The 13069-nt window shown below is 33.3% G+C and overlaps 2 protein-coding genes across 9 annotated transcripts in view; both read left to right on the plus strand.

Annotated features, from left to right (window-relative positions):
• LOC120412866 (60S ribosomal protein L28) overlaps positions 1 to 13069 on the plus strand; it is a 510937-nt gene that overhangs the window by 220834 nt on the left and 277034 nt on the right. The window lies entirely within an intron of this gene.
• Positions 1 to 13069, plus strand: part of LOC120422922 (kazrin-like) — a 225603-nt gene that overhangs the window by 84512 nt on the left and 128022 nt on the right. For all 8 annotated transcript variants that reach the window (XM_039586501.2, XM_039586502.2, XM_052710456.1 and 5 more), the window contains one exon: positions 12004 to 12216. In XM_039586501.2, the coding sequence (XP_039442435.1) occupies positions 12103 to 12216 (114 nt within the window). In that variant the 5' untranslated portion in view covers positions 12004 to 12102. The remainder of the gene's footprint in view (positions 1 to 12003; positions 12217 to 13069) is intronic.

Raw genomic sequence — 13069 nt, forward strand, 5'->3', positions numbered from 1 at the left:
AAAAGTCAATAATGTTGGATTTCAAGTGCTCTGAAAAATAAAAATGTAAAAAATTTAAAAAAAAATGCAAATTTTTAGGTGTGTGCTCATTTGTCGAACGTTCCATTTAAAAAAAAAAACAATCTCAGTGTTTTCATGGAACCATTTCGGAACAAATTGTTCATGGTACTTATTGTGGCATTGTAACTTTTTTTCAAAACATAATCCTACCCACATTTTTTTTAAATTAAAAGCAGGATGGAAATGATGATCCATTTTTTTTTTAATTAAAATACAGTCGAAAAAAATACAGTTTGATCCATTTCCTTATCTTTATGACAGATTTCTAAATGCTCATTTTTTCAAAATTCGTCTAAGTGTTTTAAAGGGAAATTTGGACTAAAAATTTCAAAGGACATTTTTTTGGCTCTGAAACGTTGTTGCAAGTCATAATCTAAAACAAAAATCGTAAAAAAAACTCAAAGTTGTTTTTTTTAATTATTGATATACCCCCTAAGAAAACCGAAGAAAACATTGATTTTTTTAAAAATCTATGATGATTTGCCACGATTCCAAAAAATGTTGTTAAGTATTTTCTGATGGAAATTTTGGTCCAAGTTAAACTAAAGTTTATAAAGTTATACCAACACAAAATTTTACAAAAAAACTCAAAAATCATATTAGTTTCATTCTATGTTTTCAATATACCTGCGGAAAAAATGCTGTATTCAAAAAAATCATTACAAAGATTATTTGCTTTGTTTATTTCTAAAAAATCCCAGATCAGATGTATTCTACGTAACAAGGAATATCACCAGCAAGCTTTCGATAAGTAGATAAGTATAATGAGCAATTCTCTACAAAACCGGCCGATTTCGACCATTTTTATTTTTTGTATTTTTTGATTTGGCTCAAACTTTGTGGGGGCCTTCCCTATGACCAAAGAAGCCATTTTGCATCATTAGTTTGTCCATATAAATTTCCATACAAATTTGGCAGCTGTTCATACAAAAATGGTACGTAAATATTCGAAAATCTGTAACTTTTGAAGAAATTTTTTGATCAATTTGGTGTCTTCGGCAAAGTTGTAGGTATTGTTAAGGACTATTTAGAAAAAAATAATTACACGGAAAAAAAAATTTCCCGATTTTTTTTATTAACTTTTTTTTCACAAAAACTCAAATTCCCAAAATACGTATTTTTTGATTTTCGAGATTTTTTGATATGTTTTAGGGGACAAAAATCCGCAACTTTTGAGCTATAGAGAAACATGGTCAAAAAATCTGCCGCCGAGTTATGATTTTTTGAAAAACTGGTGATTTTTGGAAAAAATCGAAATTTCATACATAAAATTTTTTTGACCTCATTTTTTTATGCAAAATTGAATTTGCAATTGAAAATTACTGTACAGATTTTTCGATAAAGGGCCCCGTTTTCAAGATATAGCCACCGAAAGTTTGATTTCAGCGAAATATTTGCAGTTTTTCAATTTTTAAAAATAGTGACCATGACTGACCATTTCTAAAAATATTTTTTTTGAAGAGTTCAGAAAATTTGCTATAAAATTGTCTAAGAGACATTGAAGATTGGACCTCAGGTTGCTGAGATAGAGCCGCTTTACGAAAAAGAAACACGAAAATTGAAGTTTTCTAAGTCTCACCCAAACAGCCCACCATTTTCTAATGACGATATCTCAGCAATTAATGGTCCGAGTTTCAATGTTAATACATGAAACATTCGTGAAATTTTCCGATCTTTTCGAAAAAAATATTTTGAAAAAAATTAAATCAAGACTAACATTTTAAAAGGGCCAAACATTGAATATTTTGTCCATTAAAAATGCTAGTATTGATTTAATTTTTTTCAAAAAAATTTTTCGAAAAGATCGGAAAATTTCACGAATGTTTCATGTATTAACATTGAAAATCGGACCATTAATTGCTGAGATATCGTCATTAGAAAATGGTGGGCTGTTTGGGTGAGACTTAGAAAACATCAATTTTCGTGTTTCTTTTTCTTTAAGCCGCTGTATCTCAGCAACCAGAGGTCCAATCTTCAATGTCTCTTAGACAATTTTATAGCAAATTTTCTGAACTTTTCAAAAAAAATATTTTTAGAAATGGTCAGTCATGGTCACTATTTTTAAAAATTGAAAAACTGCAAATATTTCGCTGAAATCAAACTTTCGGTGGCTATATCTTGAAAACGGGGCCCTTTATCGAAAAATCTGTAAAGTAATTTTCAATTGCAAATTCAATTTTGCATAAAAAAATGAGGTCAAAAAAATTTTATGTATGAAATTTCGATTTTTTCCAAAAATCACCAGTTTTTCAAAAAATCATAACTCGGCGGCAGATTTTTTGACCATGTTTCTCTATAGCTCAAAAGTTGCGGATTTTTGTCCCCTAAAACATATCAAAAAATCTCGAAAATCAAAAAATACGTATTTTGGGAATTTGAGTTTTTGTGAAAAAAAAGTTAATAAAAAAATCGGGAAATTTTTTTTCCGTGTACCTATTTTTTTCTAAATAGTCCTTAACAATACCTACAACTTTGCCGAAGACACCAAATTGATCAAAAAATTTATTCAAAAGTTACAGATTTTCGAATATATACGTACCATTTTTGTATGAACAGCTGCCAAATTTGTATGGAAATTTATATGGACAAACTAATGATGCAAAATGGCTTCTTTGGTCATAGGGAAGGCCCCCACAAAGTTTGAGCCAAATCAAAAAATACAAATAAAATCCATTTCCGGTTTTGGTAGAGAATTGCTCTAATTTATTTTCATTTGTAAAGCTGAATACTTTGTGTTTTGTTTCCTTTTTTCAGGTTTGGAAGATTATTGACGGTTTGGAAGATATATGATTCTGTTCAGGTGGAGATTCACTACGGACAATTTCAAATCTGGAACAACACGAGAAAGGGTGGATAAGCATTTTGACAGTTTGAACTATTTTGCTTTTTCTCAAGTTTTTTTGCTATTTGCTATTTTGCTATTTTGCTTGCTATCTCATATTTATGCTATTTCTCAAGTAACTTTTTCTCAAAATTCAAAGTGGGAAACAATAGCTGGCCTCCCCAGCTACCGTTTAACATATTTGGTTGTGTAAAATTGTTGCCTATTGCCTGAGAAATTGCAAAATTGTTGCAACTGTCAAAATGCTTATGCGCTTGTCAAATGTTGCTCCAGAATGATGATCAATTTTTTTTTTATTAAAATACAGTCGAAAAAAATACAGTTTGATCCATTTCCTTATCTTTATGACAGTTTTCTAAATGCTCATTTTTTCAAAATTCGTCTAAGTGTTTTAAAGGGAAATTTGGACTAAAAATTTCAAAGGACATTTTTTTGGCCCTGAAACGTTGTTGCAAGTCATAATCTATAACAAAAATCGTAAAAAAAACTCAAAGTTGTTTTTTTTTAATTATTGATATACCCCCTAAGAAAACCGAAGAAAACATTGATTTTTTTTAAAATCTATGATGATTTGCCACGATTCCAAAAAATGTTGTTAAGTATTTTCTGATGGAAATTTTGGTCCAAGTTAAACTAAAGTTTATAAAGTTATTCCAACACAAAATTTTACAAAAAAAACTCAAATATATGCTTTAATCGAGCTTCCTTAAAATTGCTTGAACTATTTCTCAAATATTAATGTCCATTGAAAACAGTACTGAAAAACTATTTAAAACTATTAAACTACCATTTGAGAAATTGTGAAATCTCTGAAATATATACTCCAAAATAAATATTTAAGAAGTATTTGACTAAATGTGGCCAGAAGAAAAAAAAATAGTGAATATTACTAACAACATATATGAGGAATAGCTCACTATTTGAAAGATGGTGAAGAATTATAAAACGATTTACTAAATAGTGGCACAAGATTTTGGTAAAATGTTGAATGAATATTTAACAAATGATTTTCAAACGGGTTTTTTCTGTGCGGGTGATCTTTAACTTTGTCTTAAGAGATAATTCTGCTCCCAGATCACGAATCCTAGGTCCATTTTTGATATCTCGTGACCTTTCATTTTTTAACATTCGAGAAAAGACGTGTTTTTCAATCACGTTTACTCCTACACCACGCGTCCCGGAAAAATACGAAATTCCTAAATAAATAACAAATTTTGATTTCAATGACAAAAAATTAAACTTTTGTAAAATTATGATTAAGTTGGTCAAGCTTGAGCATGATTTGAACAAATCTGTAATTTATGCGACCGAAAACATCGTTTCAACTTTTTTTTAAATGAATTATTGGGATTTTTTTTTTTTCACAAAAAAAAAAGTTTGAACGCTGTTTTTGATTGCAAAAATTACAGATTTGATCAACTTGAGTTCTGCAAAGTTCTACGATCAGTTCATTCTATGGGGAGTTGAAATTCTTTTCAAACCTGAAATAAATCCAATTTATCTTTCTGAGCGTACTTTTTTCGTGAAGAATACAAAATAAATTCAAATTCAAAATCCCGTAAATTTTATTTTGCTGAAATTTAAAAAAAGATCTTAACAACCACTATTCGTAAGGTATACAAATCGAAACAATACGAAACTGAGATAACTTTTCCATCAAACATTCACCAAGCTATTTCCTCTGCATAATGAGTTAAAAAAAGCCAAAGTCGAGAAGCCGCAACAACCTCAGCGTCAACAGAAAGAGAAGCTCCCGATTTTCTACGCCAAAGTGTGTGTCTGTGTGTAACTTGCAGTACATGTATGTGTGTGCCACCTCCATTTTGTATGTGAGCATATTTGTGGGCAAAAGTTCTGGCAGGGCGTAAAGAGAAAAACAACATTCTTATTTTTATGGGGTTGGCTTTGCTTTCTCGAGCGGAATGTGAGCGCTTTTTTTTCTAGCTCTACTTACTTTATTATTATTTTGTGTGAGAGCTTTTTTTTTAGATGAGAGTGCTTTTGGACTATTAACATGATCAAAACGGAGAAAATTTGTTCAAAAAAATATATTATATTTTTCATCGCGAAAAGATTACAAACTTTGAATTTCAGGCAGCAACAGCAGAAAAAAAAATCAAACTCCACACAATTTCACAACACCAATTAAAAGTTTTCGCTTCATGTACCACATTTGAATTGCACAATCATCATTCTGGCGGAAAAGCAGCACTAACTCACGACGTCACTGACGACTCCCCAGACGACGATGACGTGAATTGGGAAACCATGTTTGCTCGATGAATGGCTTTGGTTGGCTCCCAACCCAACCCTCGCATCGAGAATGAATTCATTTGCATTTTCCATTCGAAGCCTCGGGTATGGGACATGAAAGTTTCTCCAATTGTTTGCCCCCCTCCCAGTCTGCGGGCACTTTCACCGACAACAAAGTTTTGGGTACATTTGAGGGGGGTTGCCTTCCGAATCTAAGCAAAGAAGCTTAACTTTGCTGTTTGCTCTCGAAAGTTCACAGTCAACAACGATGAAATGTTCTAGGGGGGTCATTAGTCTAATTATGGAAGTTATAAGTTCGTATGAACTTTGGGTATTAGTTTAGTTCATGCAGTAATACATTGTCATTGATTTTGAAACTACCCTGTCAAAACCATTATTCAGTTCAAACTGAAAATTAATTATGAAGCAACAAATTAAGTCCCAGAAGTTGATGAAATGGGATTTCCTAGTAAAATTCCTTCATACCGAACAAAATCCCATAACAGAATCAAAACATTGAATCATCAGGTTTCCTGCTGTTTCCCTCAAAAACCAAAAAATAAACTTCCCCAACATTACGCACAAACAAATCCCCTCAACACTTGAAACTCCAGGAAAAACACGTAGGTAAGGAAAAACAACCCCCAGCAAAACAAAGTCGTAATGAAACAGCTGAGTACTGCAGCCAGCAGCAGCCAACAGCAGGAGGGAGGATGAAAATCTCACCCCCTACTGGCTCCTTGCCCAGCTGGCTGGCTGCCTTCAGTTGAGCGATAAAGCATGAAATTGTTGGAATAATATTGCTCCCGTAACAAAAGCATAAAACAACATTTCTTCCCCTCGCGACGCGAGGTGAAATTGTGCTTGGTTTGGCTTGGGAGGGGGTGGGGGGTGACACCCTTGCTGGGCTATAAAAGTTTTATCCCGATAACAGGATGATAAGGAGTCCTGCCGCTATATGAAGGTTGGTGAAATGTTGATGACTCACACAAGCTTGAGTTTGCGATGTGTAATAAAACTTGGAAATAATCAGTTAAAACACAAAAAAATGGCTAAGCAATTCATCAAGCACAAAATTGGAGTCAAACCATCAAATTTAAAGGAAAAGTTCAAGTCAATAATAAAGCAAGCTATTTTGTTGCGATTTAGTACACAGCAAAACAAGATGAGGCATGATGACGAGAAAATTTCAGAAAATATTTAATCTTTGGCATTTAAATTAAGTGTAAAGTTTGAAGTATATTGTCGATTGCAAAATTGGGAGTGAAAAAGGTAGCACTCATAAAAAATCATCTCATCATTTTCAGTCTACATTTCAGCAACAAAAAAAAATGATTTATTCTTTAAAAAAAATTGTCAATCGATGGAAAGAGAAGTTATTTTTCAAAATTTGTAAAAATACAAATTAAGTGCATTTTCGATATCTGCAATTCTCTGGATTTCATTTTTTTTAATGTGCATGTTTAATTTTAAGAGCTTTACTATGACCACCGGAAGCGTTTTGCATCATCGGTTCGTCCATACAAGTACCTACAGATATAGAAATTAAACACGCATGATTTTTCAAAAGAAAACTAAAAATGTACCATTGAAAAGGACAACATTCATTTAAAAAAACCTAAATCAAATTTGCAAGCGAATGGTATCTAATTTTTATTCGATGAAAGGCATCGTTTTCATATTTTAGCCTTTTGACGGTAAATTTTAAGTGAAAAAAGTTTATTTTTGAATTGTTGAAGAACTGTTAATGTAGGTAGAAATCGGCCAGACAATCTGTGAGATAGTGCAATGCAAAGATATCAAATTTAGAATATTGAAATGTTGCTACAGCCTTTATTTTTAAACTGACGATAGCTCGGCAACCACCCATTAGTCAGATTTTTAATGTTCAAAAATGAAATCCTTGTAAAATTTTGCAATCTTTCGAAAAACGATATTTTTGATATTTCAAAGTCTAACCTCACATTCCAAACATCTCAATATTTTTATTTTATCTCTCTTGAAATTTTAAGCGTGATTATTTAAATTTTCAATTAAGCCGATGCAAATATTTTTCAAAGTTTTTGTCCTTCGGGCAAAAAAAATAGAAAAAAATGAAACAACAATCCATGGTCTCAATATTTGGAAAAATAAGTGTTTTAAAATGCATTTTACGCTAGGTCAGGTGTGGCATGCTTAAAAATTATTCTAAACGCAGCGAAATGCATTTTGAAATGATTTCAGCTGATAGCACTTGAATTTCCATAAAATTTTGAAGGTTTTTGGAAAAATAAAAATTTATGCCCTGATTTTTCAAGCCGATTTTTAAGGGGGATTGGGGTAGAAAAATAAATAAAAATAATTGTACCAGCCTTACTAAACTATTTGGATATTTGGAAGTTTGCTAAATTTTAAAAAGATTTTTATTTTATTTCAAACCGAAGAACCGAGTTCTATAATTTCGTATTGTTCGAGATTTTCAATTTTGTATTTTTTTATATGGATAAAATATTGTCCTATGTACAAGACATTTTGCACCATCACTTATTCCATACAAAACTGCAAAACTCCATACAATTTCGTGGACTGGTAATAAAAATGGGCATGTGAATCTGTATTTTTGAAAGGGATTTTTTGATCGATTAAGTGTCTTCAGCAAGTTTTGAGTAATAACAAGGGCTTTAAGGAAAAAAACTAACTTAATCCACCTATTTGGTTGGTGCAAGATAGTGTTTCTCTCATATTACGGAAGTTTCCCCAAGGGACCACCGGTAATCGGTTCCAGAGTACCCAGAATGGGTCAGAGTACATCGGCCTGACCATAGATTGTCATATCTTTCAATTTCATGAAGTTTGAAATACAACATGATGGTGTTGAAATTTGCCGAAGATGCAGGTCGTCAAATTTGGGGTTTCAAAAAGGTCTTTTTTCGATTGAAGCAGATTCCCGGTGACCATAGTGACCAAATCCGGTTTTCCAGGTCGGTTTCGGAAAGGGGACATCCTAAGCTTGCATTTGGTCAAAAACAGGATTTTGGGGTCGAAAAGGACCCCTAGGTTTATTTGTTTTGTAAAATGTGTATTTATACAATAAATTTCAAGCAGGAAAATTTCAACGCTATAGCGAAAGCTGGCGAATTTAATTTTCTAAAAGGCTTTGACTTTTCTTTTTTCAGTATGTCGGCTGTAACTCAAAAATTACATCGAAAAGGTACATATGTTATTACAGATTCGGAAAGTACATTAAATTTCTTATAAGAAACAATGTTGAAACATTATTTTAAGCGAATATTCTATTATTGAGAGGGGAATATGTAGCGTGACGTTGCAACGCGTGACTTTTTCTCAACCCTGACCCAATTCATGTTTCCCCATTAACTCTGCTCTGTTAAACTGCTAATTTGGAGTTCTTCTTCCATTTTTAGTGTAAAATTGGCCAACAAATCGAATGCAATCATTAGTTTTTCGAAAAAATTAAACCTCGATTTTTAAAGACCACATACATTTCGTGACGTTGCAACGCTCTGTTTTTGAAAACAGGGTTTTTCTCAACCCTGACGAAATTTTAGTTTCAAAATAAATCATAGTTTTTGTTAGCCTGAACAACTGTAGGTTAAGATTTGATTATAAGACATTAATAGACAGTACAAGGACATGTAAATTGATTGGCCCGCCCATTTTAGACCCCCCCCCCCGCCACCCCCTATACCGCTTTCACAGTAGCAGTACGATTTACGAAGTTTTCCAAAGCGTTTTCAAAATATTTTTTTTGTATTATTCCATTATCACTAAGGACAAACCTCCCCCCCCCCCTCTCCCGTCCTCTATCCATGTAACGGGACGTCCATACATTACGTAACGGCGTAATATCAAGGGGGAGGGGGAGGGTTCGAGGATTTATACAAAAAAAAAAGTGTATCGGAAATGTATTAGGGTGAAGGGGGTCTAAAAATATAAATGTTTTGTTACGTAATGCAAGAACGCTCCCTTAATATTTTAATGGTTTTGGGAAATTTACAGAACACGTGGAAGTTTTCGAAGGCAAGTAAGGAGCTTCAAGTTTTCAGGAGGGCTGAAATTTATAAATAAAGTGCCCATATCGTTTGTTCATGGCCCCTAAGGGGTGATCTGCAAACAACGTAACTTATTTTGTTGATTTTTGTGCTTTTTAAATTAAATTTGAGGAAATAATAAAACTGTTTACCTGCGCAACATAACATTTTTAATTGCGGACAACGAAACGTTGCATACAACTTATCAACAGAGTGACAAAAGTTTGTAAAAAAAAACAATCGTATCACGTGATTTTTATTGTTTAATGAAATTCACTGTAATTTGACTTACATAAGGGTGTGAGATAAACAAAATCTTTGCGTTGTATTAGAATGCACCCTCACGTAAATCAGTTTATCATAAAGGGGCCATCCAGTAACCACGTGATTACTTTTTTGAAAGTTTTAGAATTTTTCCCCCTCGTGAACATCGGTCTATTTTGATTTGTTCAACAAGTTTCATAATTTTTTTTTTCGAGTTGCATACAAACTTAAGTGACGGAATTTGTGAATGACCCATGTACAATTCTTCTGTAAATATGCTCGGAAAAATTATATAAAAAATATAAAATAATTTTTACCCTTTTATCTGCAACAAACAACTACGCATACACCTTTTTTGCCATGTGACCAATATGATTTAAAATTTCGTGTCGTTGCAACGCAAACTTAAACCTGTAGTAACTTTGGATCTAGACAACCAATTAAGTCGCTCTAGGTTGCTTTTGAAAGCTCTTTCCAAGTACAAAGAGCATCTGAAATATCAAAATGATTGAATGTTTAGTTTTTTGTTGACATAAACAAATGTCCCTTTTTCGTGACGTTGCAACGCAATAAAATGGTAAACTTACACTAGTTTGAAAAAATACTTAACTTAAGATAAACTGCAAACCCATGACATTTCCGTTTAGTACAACTAAAAACCTACTAAATGCAATCAAAAGAATAATTTTTGGAATTTATTTCGCTGAAAGCCAGGAGTTTTTAGAAAAATGTTTTAAAACGATGATTTTATCACGAATTCATGCATCACTTAACGAACTTGTACAAAATGATATTCAAATGATCAATTAATGAAAACCATGATTTTTGAAGCTTCAAGTAGTCTAGAATCGAGGAAAAATATCTAAGTAGCTCATACACGCTTTTCAAAATTTCATCCTAAGGTGTACATTGCCGGAGAATTTCGAGAATTTTTTCGACTTTCTGAAGTAAAAAATCAGTCAAAAATTATTGGATAGTTAATTCAATCATAAAAAGGAAATGCTGTTTTGTTGTGAAAGTGCTAGTGGGAGAGACTCTCAAGACATATCCCGTGTGCATAAACAATGCCAATTTTTAAATATTGTTAAAAAAAATACAAAAAAAAAACAAAACTGGTGATTTACTTTATAAAAAAAAATATTTTCTAAACTTAAACAAACTTTAAAAAAAATAGGTTTTCGCCATGCACACAGGACCGATTAAACGTGTCTTCACCAAAGTTTTGAGCCAAGCTGCAAAGGAGCTCAAAGGAGATTGAAAATCAAGCAATCCAAGCAGTAATAGGAAACGCTCAACGAGGGTAAAAATTAACTGTGATAAAAATTTGAAAAAAAAAGCATCAGAAAATCGAAAGAAAGAAAGAAAATAATTGACAAATGAGAAAACAGAAAAATTGAAAAAATGAGGTATAATTGAGTTACAATAATCACATAATGTTTCTGCAAAGAAATGTACAACACAAACTATTCAAAAACCCAAAAACCTGCAACATCACTGAAAGTATCTTGGACATTTGTGCAGTCAAATGCTCTTCCAACAAAAGCTTGAAAGTCTACCACACAAACACCTACGGACGTATTTGCAAAAAAAAAAACAAACTTATAAGCCATCCTCCACAAACGTGTGTATGTGCGATATGACATTTATTCAATTTGGAGAGCCACAAACTGCAATTGCCTTGTGTTCAACGGAAAGTCGACAGTGTTTGCATCATTCAGCTGCGGCTCGGCTTCCATCTTCACTCTAACCATATTTTGCTCCTCAACGATCACATTTCATTTATTGTGCATGTTGTACGACACGATATTTTGTCAACCCCAAACGGAACTCCATCTTTGTTGAGCTGAATTGCTATGAAAACAGACTTTTCGAACAAGGCAAGATTTGTTCGTTTGGGTTTTTCGATTCTATAGGGTGGTTCTTTCGACATTCTACATACAAATTTTCCAACCGGATATTGCTGCTCCATCTCAACAAAGATTGCCTGCAGCTACCTTTTTTCCAACGTTCATTAGAAGGATTGTTATCTCATGTTGGTCCCCTTCCCGTCGCAATACGACCGAGAGCACGCCAAACCAAAATGAATAGAATTTCCTGTTCCTTCGGGCGATGAAAATTTCAATCACATCTTTTTCAAAGTGAGTGAAAATGAGGTGGCATTTTTTTCCTTTCCGCTGCAATCTCCCAAGGCGAGTTTCCAGCTCATGAATTCTTTTGATGGAACCAGGGTGGAATCTTGGCCAATATGATTTTTTCTTTTTTTTTTTTTACTTCATGTCCAAAAATATCGATTTCAACAATTTAAAGTCGGATCATGCTATACTAAAGCTTTCAAATCAGTTCAATTAGTGTTCCTCCCGCTTAATCTCACAAAGTCCAGTTCAATTCAATCGGACAACCAATATTGACCTGCGCTAATTCACCCAGTCTAAACGCACGTCCAGTGCTGCCAACCTGAGTGTCGTCTCCAAAATCCACACTAAACTAATTAGAACCCCACTTGTGGCCGTCACTTCTAATCCATGTCTCTCTATCACAAAACATCGTCCACAGATCGTTCTCGTCCTCAGATGCAATGACCAATCTGCGGAAGTAACGTGCCAGCGCTCGCAACACTTCTGAGAAGCCCCAGCCCCACCCCTCCGGCAAGGCATGCAGTTGAACGGCAACACGACGGTCACGATGGCCGCCTCGTCGGAACCGCCCGAGCCCCCGCCCCGCAATCCGGACAAGATCAATGCATCACTCAAGCAGCTGACCGATGCGGTAAGTTCTCTGGGTGTATGCGGGGGAAGGGATGTCAAACGGACAGCTGTATTTGCCTTTAGGTTCAGGATGGATTGAGTTTCGGAGGTCTTTGAGCAAGTCGATGTCACTTTGAAATTTCGATCCAATCGAGGTGAACCCTACTATCCAATTTTTTTATATACTCATGTTTATTTTGAGTAGCATCCCGGGCAGACGGTAATAACATAATTCGTGCCATTTCAATAACAAATATTGTTAAAATAATAGAAAGTGTTATGGAATCTTCCTGTTTAATAACAGTTTATGTTATCATAACAAAATTTGTTATTGGTCTGATATTGGTTGAAAGCCAAAAAACTTGGGAATAACATTTCCTGTTATTAAAGAATACCGCCAACTGTTATTGGGATGATCGGGTTAGTTGTTAAAATAATAAAAAATAATAACAAAGATTTGTTCCAAGAATAGCTAAAAATGTTATTAGACTGTTATTACAATAACAATCTAATAACAAACAAATCAAAACGGCGGATAACAAACCTTGTTATAAATAACATAAAATGTTATTGGTCTAGTATTTCAAATATCAAAAATTGTTATTCCCAAGTTATTTCCGTCTGCTCGGGATTGAATGTACGGAAAATTTAACCAGTTTAATGGTTTTATTCAATATTTCTTTATTAATTTTCTATATCATCTTATTATCTTCTTCTATTTAAATTTATTTAAAATTCATTTTTTTTAATCAAGACTAACAATTCAAAAGGGCGTAATATTTATGTTTGGCCCTTTTGAAAATATTGTTTAACAAAAGATCGAAAAATTTTAACGAATGTTTCATTTCTTTACATTGAAAATCGGACCATTAGTT

The sequence above is a fragment of the Culex pipiens genome, chromosome 3 (genome assembly GCF_016801865.2).
Source record: "Culex pipiens pallens isolate TS chromosome 3, TS_CPP_V2, whole genome shotgun sequence".
Taxonomy (NCBI): Eukaryota; Metazoa; Arthropoda; class Insecta; order Diptera; family Culicidae; genus Culex; species Culex pipiens.